Source organism: Agrilus planipennis, unplaced genomic scaffold (genome assembly GCF_000699045.2).
Source record: "Agrilus planipennis isolate EAB-ADULT unplaced genomic scaffold, Apla_2.0 scaffold18, whole genome shotgun sequence".
Taxonomy (NCBI): domain Eukaryota; kingdom Metazoa; phylum Arthropoda; class Insecta; order Coleoptera; family Buprestidae; genus Agrilus; species Agrilus planipennis.
This window is the reverse complement of record NW_020438920.1, coordinates 2,107,377-2,129,699: the sequence shown is the minus strand read 5'-3', so window position 1 is coordinate 2,129,699 and position 22,323 is coordinate 2,107,377. Positions and strand designations below refer to the sequence as shown.

The 22,323-nt window shown below is 33.6% G+C and overlaps 1 protein-coding gene across 5 annotated transcripts in view; it reads left to right on the top strand.

Moving 5' to 3' along the window:
- LOC108744100 (protein tweety) overlaps positions 1-22,323 on the top strand; it is a 66,086-nt gene that overhangs the window by 27,861 nt on the left and 15,902 nt on the right. For 4 of the 5 annotated variants that reach the window (XM_018479699.2, XM_018479700.1, XM_018479696.1 and 1 more), the window contains exon 2: positions 21,695-21,987. In XM_018479699.2, the coding sequence (XP_018335201.1) occupies positions 21,850-21,987 (138 nt within the window). In that variant the 5' untranslated portion in view covers positions 21,695-21,849. Of the gene's footprint in view, positions 1-11,174; positions 11,341-21,694; positions 21,988-22,323 lie in introns of those variants that run through there. The other variant, XM_018479697.1, reaches the window with a different exon arrangement.

Here is a 22,323-nt window from a genome sequence, read left to right as displayed (position 1 = left end):
AATTCTAAAACTCCTGTAAAAATTACAAATCGATTCACTAAACCGTTAAAAAGTTATTGAAATTTTAAAAAATTGTAATTTTACACGTCATTTTATGGAGATTCGTTAACCGAACAGATTAAATTTATTTTTATTAACAGAAAAAAAGCTACCAGAAATTTCAAACTTTTATAATAAGTAACTTGAACTCTGGAGAATCACTTTAGCGTAAGGTTATTCATATTCACTAAATGGTTACTGAGGAAAAAAATGAAAAATTAGCTGAAAATCTCGTTTTTACTTGATAGTATAATGATAATATTTATAATTGTCTGCAATAAATGAAATTTTAAAGTTTTCACTCTCATTGTTAATACACCTCCACTTTTTCCTATCCTGCGCTAATCTTCGCATTTCCCTCTGTTTTCCAATTCTTTCTAATACCTCTTCATTCCTATCCTCATCATTCGCCTATAACACTACACTTCGAACGCTTCTAACCTTTTCTTTTATCAATATAAAAAACATTTATGCAACGAAAATACAGATTTTGAAGTTTAATTTTTAATATGAAATCAATTTTGTAAAAAAAAAGTTAATTTGAAAATGTCGCCTAACCTAAGAAGTGACCGATTTTAATAGGGCTTGTCTTTTTTAAAATCTTGTACCTAATAAGTACAGCCGAGTTAATGTTGTCCAACTGTACAATATGAATGCAATAAGGTCCACATCTCATGGCTAATAAAGGTTCTACCTATACACATGAATAGCGACTAGCCCATTACCTATACTAACATGTAATTCGCTTTTGCTTGTGGCTCTTATCGTAATGATACTTCAAGGTCAAGGGTGATATTGTATTACAAAATTGCTTATTGTCGTCTTTTTCTTTATTACATTATCTAATCTGTGTGCTCGTTACTAAATTATGTAGATACATATTATTTGGTTATACCTCCAGTATAAGATAAACAAAACAATTCAGTGTACTGTGAATACATGCAGTAACGGTGCATTTAAATCTGTTTTTTTTTTAAATATGAAGACAAGAAACGATCGACTTCTTCCGATCAGTTGGTAGGAAACATTTGATCATTTGTATCTACTATAAGAAAGTTGAGAATTTCGTTTGTGAATTTGGTTTACTATTTTTTGCTGTAAGTATGCCTTCATCAAATATAGAAATAGATACATAAAGGGACATCGTCCACTAATAATAATAATTTTAATGAACTCAGAAAAGGAAAACAAAAATCACTATAAGTTGCGAGATAGAGGACTGAAAACCATGCATGAATTAACATATTACTTTAAACAATAACTTATTTGTTATCGTAAAATAATTTTTGAGCAGATGCCTGCATACATAAATTTTTTGCTTTAAAATTAGAATACCATATTTGCTCAAAATACGTAAGTGTATTATATTTCTTAAAATTACGTTGTGGTACATTAATTGCACTTAAAATCTCAAAAATTGGAAATAGTGCAAAATTGCGCCTTCAGACCAAAATTGCTCCAAAATTTCCGGTCATTTTACATAATAGAATTAGACATTAGAAAGTGGGGAAGACAGTTTTTTTATGACCTCATAAATAAAAAGAAATATTTTTNCGGCCTGTAACAAAGACACGTTCGGTTGTAATAAAACTAATACAAATAGATTTTGGAAATAGAATAAATAAAAGAAGTTTTGAAGTAAAAAGTATAAAAGAGGTTTATAAGGGGTGTTGTAATTTTGGGATAGGTTGCCGGTTCAGGGTAAATTACATGCAGAAATGCCGAAGCGAGAGAAGTTTTATAGAATGTTATTGTTAATTGAAGAAAATGTAGGCGGTGGTTGTTAAAATTGTAAGGAAGGAATATTTTTTAAAGGATGTTGTAAAAGTGAAATTTTTAAAGAGTAATAGAAGAGAACGATTGTCAGCATTTCGTAGAAGTAGAAAGAAAAGATATGTTTATAATATTAGATGGGTTTATAACATGAGAAACAACTCAAGAAAACAAACTTTTTAAAATGTATATGTATATTTTAATTAAGGAACAATTGAAATAATAAATTATTTTGTTTTTAAATAAAAGTGTTTTTTTGGTTTTTCTTATATAAAACCTCCTCCCTTCGGTAGCAATTCCAAATCCTATTGTGCCTGTTTGAATACTTCTTATTTTCGTCTTCTTTTTCTTGAGTGTTGCTCCCTGCAAAAGGAAGGAAAGACTTTGCTGGTGCAGTTTTTTAAATCACTGGCTTTTGAAATCTCGAAGAGGTAAATATTTGAACGCTATTTTAGGGTTGGTGTATCAATGAAAGGTGTATCGTACACACATGCATGTCGTAACATACGTACGCAATAGTAAGATAAGCCAGGACCGCCGTCGCCGCAGTCGGTTTCTCTCTTCCTACAGGATGGCGAATCGATTTTTGTTCCAGCCACGCCCTGAACCGGGTTCCGTCTTTTCTCCCTCCTCTTGTTCCTTTTATTTTTCCAAAAATAAGAACTCTGAACTCGTCATGTGTTATAACGATTTTGCTTTTTTTTTTCTTAACATTTATAATTTTTAACACCACTGATGCACTGTCACACACATACCCGCAAGGTGCTCCCCGGGAATAGAATTTTATCGAAACTCGTAAAATTGATACGAGTTTGTGTCATTCTATGTAGTAGAAGAAAAAATATTGAAGTCTACGAATTATTCGTACGATTCAACAACAAACATTAACAGAATTTGTCTTATTTCAGAAAAGACTAATTAATTTTTTATATTTTATCTTCTGGATAGACGTCAGTTACTAAAGGAGTATCCTACAATACTTTTATACCCTAGTGGCGACATTCGATGTTATCATAAAAAAAAACCGGAATCATCTTGTGAAAATACTTACAAATACCTTCAGCCACCTTTTCGTAAAAATCAAAACGTAATCTAAGTCCAATAAACGCAATTAAAGCTTTTGAGATGTGATACGTATGATATTTTCAGTTATGCATTTTCGCTCTGTGGGCATAAAAGGGAAGAAATGTCCACAAAGACGTGTCATTTCTGTGTTTTGTGAACGGTTTGCTTTACCTGTAAATTCAAAAACCTTTTTGAAAAATAGAAAATACCAAAATCGGACATTACGACGAATGTCGAAAACATGACGATTTTCGGTTATGAAAAAATACCCTCCATAAAATTTTTGTCTTCTCTTTTTCAAATTTCAACTCGGAGTGGCCGTCTTAACATTCAAGAGGTGGGAAAGAAAATAAAATTCACTTCTCTTTGTGATAATTAAATTAAACGTCATGAGCGTCGTAATTTCGCATTGTGGGTAATTAGAGCGTAAGGTGAGAGAGTACCGAAATTCACAACACTTTGTGGGTATCAATTTGTCAGTGGCTAATTTTGACTGTTGTGTATGATGTACAACATACATTTAGATATATACTTACTGACCGAAAAAACAGTATTTATTATCAAATTTAAAATACTAAATCTCAATAATTAGATTTATACTTATACTTGGAAATATTAACAAAACAAGGATGGTAGATAAATATTATTCATGATATTTTCAAATTTTAAAAAGTAAATAATATTGATCAATCTGAACTGAATGAACTAGATACAAAATCGGTATCTTACAAATAGACTGGATCGCAACTAATTGTAAGTGAATAAGTGAGCCTAAATATTCTCTTTATTTAGAATTCGTCATATTCAGACTTGATTATGTTAGTGTAATTTGGTCACCATATCAATCCACCTACTTTCAAAGAATACAACGGAACTTTATTTGATAAGGGAATTTAAAACCATAAAGGAAATGTATAAGCTGGAAAGTAGTAGAGAGAAATAATCCTAAACCACGGTTGTCAAATCTGAATATTAGGCATTATTCAGATATGTTTTTTAATGTTTTGAAACTAGGTATGTGTATACCGTTTCGGAATTATCATTATACATTATGTCTGATCCAGAAAATTTTAGGGATTCCCATTGCACTATGTCTACATATTCTGCATGTGAATACATTGGTTTTGGCTTAATATTTTCACATTGAACTTATTTTTCTATTTTGTGGTCATATTTTACCAATCGAACGATGACGAGTGCAGATTATTACTAATCATTTCGTACAATCGACTTGGTTGCGTATCAGCTGATACTTAGTCACGAATAGGTATGTGTGTCTCGTTGAAAGCCGATCAGATAACGCGGTAACTGTTCTTAATCATTGACGTCTCGATAAGTAGGGTACTTTTTGTGCATACTTTTTACATCCCTTGCATTGTGGTGCTATCACGAGATGTGCTCTACAGTTCCTCAAGATGTTACCCTTCAAATAATCTGGAATACAGATGGGATGGGATGTATAGCTTAATAAGTTTGTAATAATAATTTGGGCGATTATCTCCTCTCCAGTTTCCAGTTTTCCGAACTATACTTGACTGTCTATTAAATATCCAGAATGTTGTTGTTTAATCGAAATTGTTAATTGAAATCATCAATCTTTTTTATCATTTGATAAAAATTCTCATACTACACATTTGGTTAAAGTAATCCTTTATAATGTGACCTCTCTATTATTTCACATAAGTAACGGTTAAAAGGTCGTCAGTCCTAAGACTGGTGGGACGCGCACCTCCACTCTTTCCTATCCTGAGCTAATCTTCGCATTTCCCTAAAACTAGAACATCCCACATCCTTAACTATTTGCGAACAATAATCTAATCTAGGTCTACCCCTACTCCTCTTAACTTCCATTTCTGCCTCTAATATGTCTCTGACTAGACATTCATGCCTGAGAAGGTGTCCTACTAATCTATCTCGCCTATTTCTTATTGACTTCCATAGGGTCCTTTGATCTCCTATTCTTAGTCAATAAGAAATAAGCGAGATAGATTGGTAGGACACCTTCTCAGGCATGAAGGTCTAAGAAGATAAGCTATGACAGTTCGGCCTCAAAATCCCATGTATTCCAAGGTTAATTTTTGTCCTTTTACCCCCTCCTTTCCTAGTCAGACGTCACGGCCGTCAGTCATCGTTGACAGCTGTCATTTTCAGCCAGGGCTTCGCTACGCTCATTCTGCGTGTGTTCCGCTCTCTTTGAGTCTCCCTTCATCTGTCCAGACACCATTTCCCAGCTGCCATCGTCTGCGACTTTGAGTTTTTCGCTATCTTCGCTGTAGTTTGTCCGTCCTCTCGCAGCCGTGTTGCGACATTACTTTTTTTTTACACTGAAAAAAAGCGCGGATAGGGTTCAGGCTCGACCCAAGGCATAAGAGCCATTAATGTTGCTATGCCGGCGTATTATGCAACAGACTACATAGCGAGCTTTCAGTGCATCGGCAACTTAAAACTAAATATTCCACACCGTCGATGTACTTACACTAACAACATGCATACATGTGTTTGTAGGACTGAACGTCGGCGCTTTTGTCAATGTTTGATTGTATGAAGTCTGATGTTATGAATGATAAGTGAACTGGAGTGTGTGTATCTGATGTCTGTATACGTGATGCCTGGGTATGTGATTTGTGGGTATCTCCCCCGTGAGGGGAAAATATGGAAATTACAATTAGTTTTTATTTACTCTCGGCCTCGCAGACCATCTCCTGCTTTACGCGGCGCCTCGCCGTTTGTGCGCTTTTTAACGTTTTCGGGAAAATCTTACATTTGAATGTACCTCAATTATAAATTATATATATTCATTTTGTCATAGCCCGATGAAGTGCTTGTAGAAAATTTTTAAGAGAATCACGTATCAATTCGCAAATTCAGCGTGCTTAAAAAAAACATTATTGTATTGCACTGTCATAAATTGCTTGAATAAATTTTTTGACTTTTACAATAATTAGGAATGCAACCAAACCTACAAATGCAGGCAACCAGTTCCAAAATTGTGATATAAAATCATTCGATGTTATTTTATTTAGTTCATAGCAGTTAGGTAATTTACTTATGGTATTCTGTTCAATTTTTGTTGTATTAACAATTATTAATGATCGTTTCTTAAAAATTTCAACTGCTTTTTCATATTCCTGTTGATTATTTACTAAACAAGACTGGGGTTCGGTTTTAGTGGAATTTGACTGCACAGTAATTTTTATTTTTTCATTTTTTGTAAATTATTATTACTCAATGTTAGCGCTACTGGGACATTTAAACAAATAAATAAGCCAATAATTGCTTTCGATATGCGTCTGTACAATTTTTCCATTACGATTCCTTTAATCACTATAGTACGAGTTTTTACTTGTATTGAATACTAACTTTTTTTTTTTTATTTAATAAGTGGACGTAAGTGAACGAATTTACCGATAACTAGAGAATATAATCGTATGCCTGTATGTTTCAATGTGGAAATACAATAAGTACTACTTATAATAAACCCCAATGGAAAGATAAAATATTACTTTGAACATCATTATTCGCTGTTCTTGTGCGATTTCTACGTTCAATGGACAGTTTACCTTAGTTGTTTGTAGGTACTTATATGAAACCCGATAAGCGTTCGTAAAAGATGCATAATTTTTAAGAAAATTATATATCAAGCAAATTCAGCGGGCTTAAAAAAACATTATTACATGTAAATATATGAAACCCAACAAGCGTACGCAAAAAATGCATAATTCTTAAGAAAATCATGTATCAAACAAATTCAGGGTTCCTAAAAAAAAAATTATTGCATGTAATNAATGGTGGGACGCGCACCTCCACTCTTTCCTATCCTGAGCTAATCTTCGCATTTCCCTAAAACTAGAACATCCCACATCCTTAACTATTTGCGAACAATAATCTAATCTAGGTCTACCCCTACTCCTCTTAACTTCCATTTCTGCCTCTAATATGTCTCTGACTAGACATTCATGCCTGAGAAGGTGTCCTACTAATCTATCTCGCCTATTTCTTATTGACTTCCATAGGGTCCTTTGATCTCCTATTCTTAGTCAATAAGAAATAAGCGAGATAGATTGGTAGGACACCTTCTCAGGCATGAAGGTCTAAGAAGATAAGCTATGACAGTTCGGCCTCAAAATCCCATGTATTCCAAGGTTAATTTTTGTCCTTTTACCCCCTCCTTTCCTAGTCAGACGTCACGGCCGTCAGTCATCGTTGACAGCTGTCATTTTCAGCCAGGGCTTCGCTACGCTCATTCTGCGTGTGTTCCGCTCTCTTTGAGTCTCCCTTCATCTGTCCAGACACCATTTCCCAGCTGCCATCGTCTGCGACTTTGAGTTTTTCGCTATCTTCGCTGTAGTTTGTCCGTCCTCTCGCAGCCGTGTTGCGACATTACTTTTTTTTTACACTGAAAAAAAGCGCGGATAGGGTTCAGGCTCGACCCAAGGCATAAGAGCCATTAATGTTGCTATGCCGGCGTATTATGCAACAGACTACATAGCGAGCTTTCAGTGCATCGGCAACTTAAAACTAAATATTCCACACCGTCGATGTACTTACACTAACAACATGCATACATGTGTTTGTAGGACTGAACGTCGGCGCTTTTGTCAATGTTTGATTGTATGAAGTCTGATGTTATGAATGATAAGTGAACTGGAGTGTGTGTATCTGATGTCTGTATACGTGATGCCTGGGTATGTGATTTGTGGGTATCTCCCCCGTGAGGGGAAAATATGGAAATTACAATTAGTTTTTATTTACTCTCGGCCTCGCAGACCATCTCCTGCTTTACGCGGCGCCTCGCCGTTTGTGCGCTTTTTAACGTTTTCGGGAAAATCTTACATTTGAATGTACCTCAATTATAAATTATATATATTCATTTTGTCATAGCCCGATGAAGTGCTTGTAGAAAATTTTTAAGAGAATCACGTATCAATTCGCAAATTCAGCGTGCTTAAAAAAAACATTATTGTATTGCACTGTCATAAATTGCTTGAATAAATTTTTTGACTTTTACAATAATTAGGAATGCAACCAAACCTACAAATGCAGGCAACCAGTTCCAAAATTGTGATATAAAATCATTCGATGTTATTTTATTTAGTTCATAGCAGTTAGGTAATTTACTTATGGTATTCTGTTCAATTTTTGTTGTATTAACAATTATTAATGATCGTTTCTTAAAAATTTCAACTGCTTTTTCATATTCCTGTTGATTATTTACTAAACAAGACTGGGGTTCGGTTTTAGTGGAATTTGACTGCACAGTAATTTTTATTTTTTCATTTTTTGTAAATTATTATTACTCAATGTTAGCGCTACTGGGACATTTAAACAAATAAATAAGCCAATAATTGCTTTCGATATGCGTCTGTACAATTTTTCCATTACGATTCCTTTAATCACTATAGTACGAGTTTTTACTTGTATTGAATACTAACTTTTTTTTTTTTATTTAATAAGTGGACGTAAGTGAACGAATTTACCGATAACTAGAGAATATAATCGTATGCCTGTATGTTTCAATGTGGAAATACAATAAGTACTACTTATAATAAACCCCAATGGAAAGATAAAATATTACTTTGAACATCATTATTCGCTGTTCTTGTGCGATTTCTACGTTCAATGGACAGTTTACCTTAGTTGTTTGTAGGTACTTATATGAAACCCGATAAGCGTTCGTAAAAGATGCATAATTTTTAAGAAAATTATATATCAAGCAAATTCAGCGGGCTTAAAAAAACATTATTACATGTAAATATATGAAACCCAACAAGCGTACGCAAAAAATGCATAATTCTTAAGAAAATCATGTATCAAACAAATTCAGGGTTCCTAAAAAAAAAATTATTGCATGTAATGCATCAAGCGTTACATGCTATAATGGACAGATGAAGGGAAACTCAGAGGGAGCGGAACACACGTAGAACGAGCGTAGCGAAGCCCCGACTGGAAATGACAACTGTCAAAGATGGCCGGCGATGACAGATGTCAAAGATGGCCGACAATGACAGTGGTCAAAAGTGGCTGTCAAAGATGATTGACGGCCGTGACATCACAGTAGGAGTGGAGGGGGTAAACGGACGAAAGAAAATACATGGGATTTTGAGGCCGAACTGTCATAGCCTATCTTCTTAGACCTTCTTGCTCGAGAAGGTGTCCTACCAATCTATTTCTCCTATTTCTTATTGACTTCCATAGAGTCCTCTGTTCTCCTATTCTTTCCAGTACCTCTTCATTTCTAACTTTTTCTATCCACGATATCCTCATCATTCGCCTGTAACACCACATTTCGAACGCTTCTAACCTTTTCTTTTCCGTCGCGTCCACTGTTCATGTTTCGGACCCACAAAATCGCATGTCCGGTCACCGTGCATGAGGGTTGATTTTTGGAGTTTTGACTTTTTATAGATCTTTCATACAAAAATCACTAAAACTTAAAATTGCCCTGTTAGCTTAGGTTGGGTTATATTAATATCTGTTTTATTTCTACCTCTGACGTCTTCCACCTAAAAACACTTGTTTATCTGCAGGGTCTTCCCAATCTTTTATAATCCTCGGTATGCAGGCAAAATTGAAATATTGCACTTTATATTAGATATCTTTAGTAATCCAGATCGTCAGATCACACAAGGCGGTAACCGTCGTCGGAATACAAGAGATTTTGAATTATTTGAAAAATGATGCTAAGTATGGTGTTGATACGTTTACAATTTCAGACATCACCATTTTTTGATTAAGAATATATGTGTGTATTCGGTCTTCATTTTTGTAAAAGTAATAAATGTTTGATAGCCTTAAATTCCAATTTTTTAAACATCATAAAGGTGACGCAGTACTCCCGTTCGTCCCTGTTTTAATTGATCCGGATTAGAGAGTTTTCATTGTATATAAAATTAATATAGAGAAGCATTTTGTTGCTTATTTAACCAACAAAACCATTCATATTACTGATTTCATATTATCTTTGAAATAAAGTTAATTTAATATTGAATCATCGTAACTTTTATATTGGTTGTCGTAAGCTAATTATAGTTTCAAGGAAAAACTTTTATCACACAATTTTCTTAAAACTCTGAATTTGTTGTGTTAAACAAAGATAAGAAAGATTTACAATGTCATTATATTATAGTTTTCTTGTATTTTTATTTTTATTCAGAAATTACATTACATTAGGCCTTTCGCCATATTGAATCACACATACTTATTACATATATATATAGTATAGTCTCCTCTGTACCAACTGTATTTTTGTGTATTAGTTTAAGGATGTTTGGGAGGTATGTCAAAATGCTTCGAGACAAATAAAAATTTGGAAGAACGTTCTTCATTCAATTCTAAAATTCCTGTAAAAAATTACAAATCGATTCACTAAACCGTTAAAAAGTTATTGAAATTTTAAAAAATTGTAATTTTACACGTCATTTTATGAAGATTCGTTAACCGAACAGATTAAATTTATTTTTATAACAGAAAAAAAGCTACCAGAAATTTCAAACTTTTATAATAAGTAACTTGAACTCTGGAGAATCACTTTAGCGTAAGGTTATTCATATTCACTAAATGGTTACTGAGGAAAAAAATGAAAAATTAGCTGAAAATCTCGTTTTTACTTGATAGTATAATGATAATATTTATAATTGTCTGCAATAAATGAAATTTTAAAGTTTTCACTCTCATTGTTAATACACCTCCACTTTTTCCTATCCTGCGCTAATCTTCGCATTTCCCTCTGTTTTCCAATTCTTTCTAATACCTCTTCATTCCTATCCTCATCATTCGCCTATAACACTACACTTCGAACGCTTCTAACCTTTTCTTTTATCAATATAAAAAACATTTATGCAACGAAAATACAGATTTTGAAGTTTAATTTTTAATATGAAATCAATTTTGTAAAAAAAAAGTTAATTTGAAAATGTCGCCTAACCTAAGAAGTGACCGATTTTAATAGGGCTTGTCTTTTTTAAAATCTTGTACCTAATAAGTACAGCCGAGTTAATGTTGTCCAACTGTACAATATGAATGCAATAAGGTCCACATCTCATGGCTAATAAAGGTTCTACCTATACACATGAATAGCGACTAGCCCATTACCTATACTAACATGTAATTCGCTTTTGCTTGTGGCTCTTATCGTAATGATACTTCAAGGTCAAGGGTGATATTGTATTACAAAATTGCTTATTGTCGTCTTTTTCTTTATTACATTATCTAATCTGTGTGCTCGTTACTAAATTATGTAGATACATATTATTTGGTTATACCTCCAGTATAAGATAAACAAAACAATTCAGTGTACTGTGAATACATGCAGTAACGGTGCATTTAAATCTGTTTTTTTTTTAAATATGAAGACAAGAAACGATCGACTTCTTCCGATCAGTTGGTAGGAAACATTTGATCATTTGTATCTACTATAAGAAAGTTGAGAATTTCGTTTGTGAATTTGGTTTACTATTTTTTGCTGTAAGTATGCCTTCATCAAATATAGAAATAGATACATAAAGGGACATCGTCCACTAATAATAATAATTTTAATGAACTCAGAAAAGGAAAACAAAAATCACTATAAGTTGCGAGATAGAGGACTGAAAACCATGCATGAATTAACATATTACTTTAAACAATAACTTATTTGTTATCGTAAAATAATTTTTGAGCAGATGCCTGCATACATAAATTTTTTGCTTTAAAATTAGAATACCATATTTGCTCAAAATACGTAAGTGTATTATATTTCTTAAAATTACGTTGTGGTACATTAATTGCACTTAAAATCTCAAAAATTGGAAATAGTGCAAAATTGCGCCTTCAGACCAAAATTGCTCCAAAATTTCCGGTCATTTTACATAATAGAATTAGACATTAGAAAGTGGGGGAGACAGTGTTTTTTTATGACCTCATAAATAAAAAGAAATATTTTTTAAAGATGATTTTTCAAAATGGCTCCAATTCTGTATAATTACCTGTATTGGTTACGTCATTGTTTGATTAGGAAAATTTATGACAGATTGGAATTGATGTAATGCCCCTGCCATGGGCTGATATGTATTTTATTCACAGAAAGCATTAGTTTTATACATTTCCCAGTACAATATCGGAATTTCACACAATTCCTAGTATTGGGGCTCCAGACCAAAATCGCTACAAAATTTGTTCATCGATTTCTGATACTTTCTGAGGGTTCAATGATTATACTTCAGGCGGTGAAGACACATTTTTTTTTGTTACAGCATACATCATTGGGTATAGGTATGGTATATGTATAGCTATTTCTTCTTTTAATATTAATAAAAGAATTTTATGCAGTGACAATCGTGAGACAAGGTGATTAAAAGCTTGTATAACCTTTAATACCCCCTCTCTTTCCGCCCTTGATTTCCTCACCCATCTCTTCCCGTACCTACAGTTTAGAACTGTTATTTGAATTTTAAAAAATTATTATTCAAAAAAAATATTTGTTTGTATTTATGAAGTCTTAAAAAACTGTCTCCCCCCACCTTCCAATATCTAATTCTATTATGTAGAATGGCCGGAAATCGATGAAAAAGTTTTTGGAGCGATTTTGGTCTGAAGCTCCAATTCTGGATAATTACCCAAAAATTTGAATACATTGGTGTTGCTACGCAAAATTCAAGTAACCACTTCTTGGAAATGTATTAGAATAGCATTATTATTATCACCAGCCTGTATGTTTATGTTTGTAAGCAAAACTTATTAACCATACGATATTATTGTTCATTCTGCGAAGCGGCTAATTTTGCTGGTTTTCACCCCCTTGTCGCTACCCCTGTACCCGATGCAGTTTACCTGCTCCAAGTATCTTATATTGAGAGAAACAATTTTGTAGTCAGTAGTCTTTCAACCTTAAACCTTAGTTTAGAATTAAAATTATATTGAAAACACAAATCTCAGTTTATTATCAACTAAACAAAAGAAATTGACTTCGCCAAATTAAGTTTTCGCGAAGAGTGTTATACATCACTGGTCCTTAAATATCAAGAGTCCAGAAATTGTGTTTTAACACCTTAAACCACAACAATTGGAATTTGGTTATAACTACAACTTTGATGTAACGTCAGTTGTTAATAGTCCCGCCAATGTGCCCATCAAGCCAACGTTAAAAATCTGGGTAATAACTAAAACCGACTCGCATAAAACGTCATATTTTGATTAGTGTAAATTCCAAAAAGTTACCTGTCGCCAATTGCCTCTACAATTACCATATGGGCCGCACAGTTTGTGCAAAAGTATTTCCGAAATTGTTCAGTATATCTGTTAAATTCGTAGCCTGCAAGCTTTCGCTGTAATAACGTCTCATCATCATCTTAGGATCCTAAGACTACTTGGACACGCAACTCTAGTCCTTCCTATCCTGAGCTAATATTCACATTTCTTCTCTTAAACTAAATGCAGGGGTCATCAAACTTTCAAGATAGAAGAACCAAATTGTCTAGAAAAACAAAACAGCGAAGGTATCAAAGAGCCATATTTTCAGGCCGAAGACTGGTTGAGTACACACCTTTCTATCTTGAGTTGATCCATTATACCCTGAAAACTAACGTCCTATATCCTTTACTAATTTCGAACAGTATTCTTATCAAATAAGTCTTTCCAATATCTCAGAATGTGTCCTACCAACGTGTTTCTTCTCGACTTCCATAGTGCATTTTGTTTTCCTACATTTTCCAATACATTCTCATTTCTAACCTGTTCCATCCACAGTATTTTCATTAAAATACTATACCTAGCTGTAATCCATCAGTACACAGTTGTGAAACTTGAGACGGTAAGGGAGAACTGACAGCGTTGAGATCATTTTTTAACTCTAAGAACAATTTTAGTCACCATGATCTCCGGCACGTGGTCATCTGCGACAGAGCCATATTCAAGAGACCGAAGGGTCGCATGTGATTCACGAGTCACAGCGTGACAACTACTGAACTAGAACATCCTACATTCTTAGCTATTTGTGTAATAATGGCAATAATAAAATCCACGTTTACCGCTGCTCCTCTTAACTCCTGTTTCTGCTTTTAATACGTCTCTAATTAGTTCTTCATGTCTGAAAAGGTGACTTAGCAATCTATCTCGCCTATTTTTTATTGGCTTCCATAGCGCTGTCCTCTCCGTAGCGGTTCTCCTACTCATTCCAATTCATAATTTTCTCTGTCTACGGTATCTTCATCATTGTTTCACCGTCCACATTTCGTATCTCCAGACATGTAAAACTTTCACAACCTTTTCGAATTTTTAAATATACTATTCGCCAGCATAGAAATAATACCTTTCTTTTAAAGGAGACTCGACCCTGCGCTATTTGTTATATATCTGTACCGCTCCTTCTATCCTGAATTAAAATGTTATCGCTCGCCAGGTCCCCAGAGTTACTCATCAAATTCTACTGTATGTATTAAAAAATTTCAGTAGATAAATTATATGAAATTTGCTCAGGATAATAGAAACGAGTGGAGGTGCGTGTCAAGCAGTCTTCGGGGACAGTTGATATGGAAATTTAGAATTTAAATGTATTAAATTTTAAATGCAGTAGATATTCAAATTTCTATTATTCATGAATCCATATGATGCTTTTTATGAAAGAAGTATTTGATTTAAACATTTTATATTAAAATCCAAATGGTATTTTTTTACTGGTTCGGCCAGCTACTGGTTTTTTAATCCTAAACCATATAACCATCACCCCATAATATGGGGTGCAACGGAAGTGTCATAACGAAAACAGTAATAAATCGTAAATTTTTGCGGAAGCGCAAAAATAGTGATTTTAGGTAGGTAACTTATAATACATTCGTAAATATTTTGTTACAAATTTTGCTTTTAGAACTTGCATCGTCAATATCAACAAAATAATCCCAAATGGAACATCTTTTTAACTTCAAAATAACTTAATCTTAACTTAAAATTTACACCATTGATCAAACACAATACAAAATAAATAAAGGCTATGAACTGAAATTATTAGAACTGGTCAAGGGGGAACTGAGGGTCCTGTACGTTTTTAGATTAATGTAGGAATTATTATTATAAAAATATTGAGAAAATTATATAAAACATTATTTAAATATCTTTATCAGTAGGTTAGGTTATGTTATCGGGTTTTGTTCAAGTGACCACCCTCTTTCGATCCCCCACCTCCACCCGCTTGAAAATAATTATTTTATTGAATTTTATTTGAATTATAGTGTATGAAAATTGTCAAAATAATCAACTTTCAACCCCCATAACTTTTTATGGGGGTGAGACCGCCNATTTCAAACATTTAATAATTTTTTTATTGAATTTTATTTGAATTATAGTGTATGAAAATTGTCAAAATAATCAACTTTCAACCCCCATAACTTTTTATGGGGGTGAGACCGCCGCAAATTTTTTATGAGGTTTTACTCAAGTAACCATCCTCTTTCGATCCCCCATCCCGGAAGGGGTTTATGGGGGTGAGACCACCACGAACTTTTTATGGTACAGTGGTGGGGGAGACCTCCTCTTTCGACCCCCCCCATCTAGACCTTTACCGAAAAGGTTTACACTCATTTCAGTAGAAAGTATTTTTATGCAAGTTGTGAATCATTGGTACCTTTAAAACTTATGAATCAATCTGCTTCTGTTTCATTTGTACAGTATTTTATATATTTCATAACGTATACGAAGTAGCGCCGGGCGTTGCATCGTTTTTTTTTTATAGCTCACGACCGTGCAATGACTTAATTCAATATTCTGAACGCAAATCGGAACCATCATCAAAGGCCCCATTAAATTGTGTATAGCACCATTAATTGCTAAAATTAAATGCAAAGTCACTTTTAATTGAATATTACTCATCAGCCTCATTAGATAGAACTACGAAGTAAAACCGCATACATACATAATATGCACACGCGCGCGCTTTTTATTTCATTATATCACTGTTCTCATTAGTAACATTTAAATTAATGAAATCCATTCGTAAGAGTTACGACTTTCACGGTATTTCTCGAGTTTTAATTTTGAAACGAAACATAAAAGGTATCGTTTCTTCGATAACAGGACGTTGGAGGTGAATTACAGCAATGCTAATACGACAAAAAAAATGATGTACTTACAAACTTTTTAATAATAATGACGTATATAATTGCAACCATGGATAAGCTGTAGATACCTTTTCTGCCTCGGTAAATTAATAATAAGTTCTTAGTCAATGTTATTCTGTCTAATTATCAACCGAAGATGATCACGAATTCGAATTTGTTTCTCATCAGTGCCAAAAACGTTGCAAGATAATGTTTTTTATGCCAAAATACTTCCTGACACAGTCGAACAGATTTAAATTATCAGGTAGTAATCAATAAACAAGCATAAGAATGTGTTTAGAAATATTACACAGGGTGTTTGTATGTACGAAAGTTCATAGTTTTTTAGAAAAACGTATTTGTAGTACAGATAAATTCAATTCCGGCCCTGGTAGAATAAGGTCCGCAATGCTGCACTCAAACAACTGGTGGTTTTCCATATTAGGGTGTTGTTTACAAACAAATTTGCTTCACGTAGTACGAAATTTTCACAATAATCGCTATTGATGCGATGCAAATTCGCATGTCGTACATTCTTCGGGATTGTAAGAACTGTATTTAGTGAATGTTTGGTGTGAAATTTTTGGAAACATATTTTACTTTTTTGGTAAGTTAACTTGCAATCACCCACAAAAAGGTTTTGTTTATCTTAGACGTTCGATTATCGGCAATGTTTAAATCCTCCTTCCACGTAGCTGCAGTTTTTATCGCACTTTGCTATTCGGTAGACGTCTATGTTGCCAATTCACGCACAGGACCGGCTTCGGATTGTTCAAATATTTTTTACACAAATAAAATTATTTTGGCGCTAAAAGAAATGCCTTTTTTAGCCTAGTTAGCCGTTTGCAGTTATTTAAAGAAATATTTGTTGTTCAATTTATTTATTGGTTTTGTTTGTCTTACATATAAAAGTTCCCTAAATACAGAGAAATTAGCATTTTGTGGCTAGTAATATCTGCATATCTACAGATGTTTTTTCTTCCTATGACCATTCCTCCTTCTTTAACTCTTCCCATTGCCTCGTATAAATTACTTAAGTATATTTTAAATATGTGAGCACTTATCTTACATCCTTATCTAGTTCCTTTGTCCATCCAAAATTCTATTCAATTCTCTACCTTTTATTCTCACTTCTCCTGACGTTTCTCTATAAATTTCGATTATTCTCTCTACTAGTCGTAATTTAATTATTTTCTTATTATTGGATTGGTCACCTTGATGTAGTTACAATTTTTTTATATATTTATAGACAGGAGTTTATGAAGGTGTAATCAGAGACATATTAGTGGCAGAAACGGAAATTAGGAGAGGTAGACCTAGATTAGATTACTGTTCGTAAATAGTTAAGGATGTGGGTTGTTCTAGTTTTAGGGAAATGCGAAGTTTAGCTCAGGATAGAAAAGAGTGGAGGTACGTATCCAACCAGTCTTAGGACTGACGATCTTATGTTGATGATGATATAAAATTATCAAGGTATAATTAACAACAATCTTATCGTGCGGGTTCAAGCGTCACATGGTTTATAAATCAAATCAAGAGATGCAAGAACCACAATAATATGTTGTAAGAAAAAAAAATGTACTTTACTGAGCGGACGCGTATTTCGCTCACATCTAGTGTGGGCATTATCAACTCGAGACTGCTTAGTCATGGCTTATTGATTTAGTCGATTACACATTCTCCTCTATACTATTTTACCTATTTTGAATATTTGCCTTGCATGATAATCATTTTCGGTTTAGACAACAACAAAATACGAGTTCTCGTTACATCTTTGACGCCATTCACTAAAATTAGTATTACTGACAATCATAGGTCAAAGTTCAATGCATCCGACTGATATTATTCACGTAGACTGTAATGTTAAATATCGACATTATCATAAAACACCAATATGTACGGTTTCCAAACTACCATTTAGAAAGCATATATTTAATTTTTCCTTTTTAAAATGAATAATCTCAATTATAAATTATATATATTCATTTTGTCATAGCCCGATGAAGTGCTTGTAGAAAATTTTTAAGAGAATCACGTATCAATTCGCAAATTCAGCGTGCNTGTAGATTTTTCGGTAGTTTTTGGTATTGCACAAATATGGCGCGATGAATTAAAAGAAAACACTAACATAGAATTGGTCTTTAAGATTTTAATAAACACACCAACAGGAACAAGACAATCACAAAACAATAACAACAACAATAACGATAATAACAATATACGGTAAACTTACGAAATAGCTGGGAGAAAAGAACTAGAAGAACTCTGAAGAACTCACTTTTGAAATTTTTTTTTTTTTGTTTTTGGGGAAGAGGGGAATAGTTGAAGATAGGCAAGGAGAAGGGTAGTTTAGAAAAAAGACAGAAGGTCAAGTACTGACGGTAAAAGTTCTCAGAAGTAAATAGAATGGAATGTTATTGCGGGAGAAACCAGATTGTNAAATATTTACAAGATCTACAGATCGCTACAAATATTTTCCTTAAAATTCTCAATTTTATAGAGAATACTTTACATTAGAAAAAGTATTCTACGATAAGAAGTAACGTAAGCAGCTTTCTGTATTGCGTTGGTCTATTTTATATTGTTCGTTTCAAGCTATTCAACTACTTCGAGATGCTTTTACCTTTTGTTCCCCTGCGTTCTTGTGAGGCTTGGGATGTAGTACAAGGTACGGTCTTTCTACGTTTCTTCCTTAAAAGGTGTTCTTTATACGCAAGGTGTGCTCCTACCTATTACTTCGTCAATGCCAACTTGTTCTTTATTGGTCATAGCTTGAATACTTACCCTGGTAACTCATAACTCTACTTTAATGCCTGTAAAATTGTGAAAAACTTAATTGTTTTACACTTCTAGTGTTGTATTTCTTTAATTTTTAATATGAAAAATGTCTTTTTCGCGATGGTGTATAAAGTACATAACGATATTACAATGTCAAATTAATAAAAAATAATTGTTCTACGTCTAAACAAATACAGTTAATAATGATTAGTGGCATACTTAACAAAAACGAAACACTTTTGGGGTCGCGATTGATTAATTTCGATATTCGTAAATCTCCTATTAAAAGTGTATACGTATGTTTGGAGCACGACAAAATGGGAGGACTGTGTGCGCAATGGAAACGGAAACAAATGTGGTGTTACAGAAGGACGTTAGAAATGGGGAAGCATTAGAATGAGAGAAGTCAATAAGTTGGTAGGGCACTTTCTCAAGCATGAAAGGCTAATTAGAGACATAGAGAAATAATTACTGTTCACAAACAGTCAGAGATGTAACAAAAAATCCATATGATTTCGACCTTCTTGGGTCAGCACGTCGCAGATAATTCCGACAGAACAAAAACCGAATCTACCTGCTGCCTTTAGACAACGTTTCATGAATTACTACAAACAGCGTGATAAACGCCACCTGTAGTATACTGCTACCTTTCGCGGTATTCAAAAGTGTTCAATATGATCCATAAGGATATCAGCTTGTCGACCTGAATCCACGGCGTAACTAACCCTATGATTGGTCAAAAAGAACAAACAGTTCATATGGTGGTTAGTATTTTGTCCAAACCATTAACCGAAAAGCCTGGGGTCTTGTTGAACATTTTTCAATTTCATTAAAAGTAACAATATACTACAGATGGCGTTTACCACGCCTTTTGTAATAATTTATAAAATCAGTTAAAGAAATAGGAAGATTAACTAAATTTATGAAAGAGTGTCACGTGTCCGAGCAGTCTTCGGATAATGATGATGATGATGATGATAAAAAGATACTTTAGTAATAAATTGTAACATTCAACAGTTCATTAGTTTTGTAAGACAGAGACACAGTGAAATTCGAACTATATTATTTTCAGGACCTGTTAACATTTAGGGAAAGCCGAATATTGCAACGTGGTCTTCTTCTACCGCGCTTTTTTTATAAAAACATATTTAATAATTTGATTTGAATCGACACTCATTCATGCCAAAGACGTATTATCTGTCTGTCGAAATCAACATCAAAATCATTACGATCTTATTTGTTTCTGGTCACTGTTTTCATCTGTTATCTACACTACAGGCATGTCCAACTGCTATGAAGTGACAATAGCATTAAATACATCTATTTTTTTGTTCTTTTTGTTTCTAGTTTTACTATAGCACTAGCAAAGTTAAATTAACGCAGACTTAGTTTTACAAATGAATAGTGTCACGCATACATGAATACATCTGCAAAAGCATATTTGCTCCAGTTCATTTAAAGTAGCTTTTATCAATCAACGTTATCTCTCTTGTCCAAAGGAAGTTACGACAGGGTTATATTAATAACATAATTTTAAAGTCTACTTTAGAATTTCGCTTTGAAGTTTACAAATGTATCTATGTTAAATCGAAAAGGAAAACTATATTAATAAGAACAAAAACCTACTGTATTCTTTTTAGTTTGCATTAAACAATTCAATTTGAACATGACCAGGAATTTTTCCAAAATTTCGAATGTCTAAGCAATCTATTACAAATTAGGTACTATCATAACTTTTTATTCCAAAACAAGCAATTAGGATCATATAAGATTATATTAGGAAAAGACAACACAACCTTTATTGCCGGACGTTGTTATCTAAGATGAAAGTATTATTATTGGTGGACTTAACAACAGTATACTTAGAAACGATTTCTTTGAAAGAAAAATTAAAAAGTGTGACGACAAAGGAGAGATTCCCTTAAGTCAATTTTTCTTTGACTCAAACATAAGTGGTTGCATTTAGGTTTGAGTTAAGAAAGTTTACCAGTATATTACTTCTTCCATCTAAGAGTTTTCTCTGTATGATGAAATGTGCAATGGAATACAATGAATCTTTTTTGTAACTTCTTTTGCGTTTGTTTTTCTTCATTATTTACGTGCCCTTTTGTATTATTGACAATTTACGCTAGCGGAGAAAAGGAAATAGAAGAAGAAATAGGATATGATAACACAAACAATGAGTACATTTTTTTACTGATATTTAATTTTTATTTATTTAATTTACAAATCCTTATTGTAGTTTTAAGTATTTTTTTTCACTGTTGTTTTCTCAATCCTCATTGACGGTTTAACCTTTTCATAAACAGTTTCAGTTTTCTTCTATGTTATACTTCATTTACTTTCTCTAGCGATGTTCCCCTTCCAATGTATCGAATGCGCACTGGCAAAATCGTAGGTAGGGAGAAAAAAGCTCATTATACTCTCGAATCTTGTTCATTAAACTTACTTTTTCATACAGTACCTGCCAAAACTTTTGTTCAATCATGAATACTAGTGCGAGTCGAAAACAAGCGTTAAAGCCTTTGATATGACTTCAAATATAAATAAACATCTCGTTAATATTTTCAGTAGTAATTGGTACTAATAACAGCACATTTGAGCAATGCAATTGTAGTGGATAAAATGGTCAATTTTTCTGTGCAGTACTGTACGGATTATACGCTCCTCACCGATTAAGAATTTGGCCGAGAGTTGTCTCCTTTCTTTTCTAGCCTAGTGCTGTTCTTTTCTACTTTGCGCCGTTCAAACTGAAGGTCACATCGCTACAGAAAGTAAACGAAGTATAGTTTTTAACTGACCCACAATTCTTTAATGTGAGCAATTTGTTAAAATTTCCACTTTTTCGATTGCTGAGTAGCTATAAAATAAGTTGTATTGTTATAAGTACCCAATACGTAAATTTCACAGATTTACTACTTACTTACCATACTTTTTATGAGTGAGACACTGATTTAGAGCATTTTAATTTTCAGTTACCTGAGGGATAACGACGCCACGGGCGTCAACGTTTCGTCAGAAATGTCGTGATCATCGTCGTGTCCTTATTCCCACCACAGCTACCACCACGAGCATCGTCGTAAAAATAACTTAGCGCAACAACCACCGACCTAATCAAAAGGCCACTGGCATGGGCACGACCGTCGCCGGCGACGACGCCTATACCACCCCTACGTTAGCGTGGCTGTTGCATTCGCTACCCCATCTCAACGTCACGCTACATCGCGTCAACTCCACCTTCGATCCCCGGTCTCCCGTCTATCTCGAGGTGAGTAAGCGGAATTTTAACACTAATGATTCATTCATTTCCTCATGTCGAATTCATTTTATCAGCTAGGAAATTGAATTCCCAAAATAATGCAGAAATCTTAAACTTATCTACAATCTACTACGCGGGCTGGGTCAAAAGCCTGACAGGTATACACTGCACATCATTGTTCGAGGTTCAAACACATATCTCCCAAAAATGAAAATTATTCTTGCAATTTGATGGCATTCCTTTAAATAAATCTAATTGAAATTTATGATCCTAAGAGAGGTGCTTCCGTAATTTAGATAAGATATTATAAATGAATAAGATTGTTCAAGTTCTTGATCAGAAATT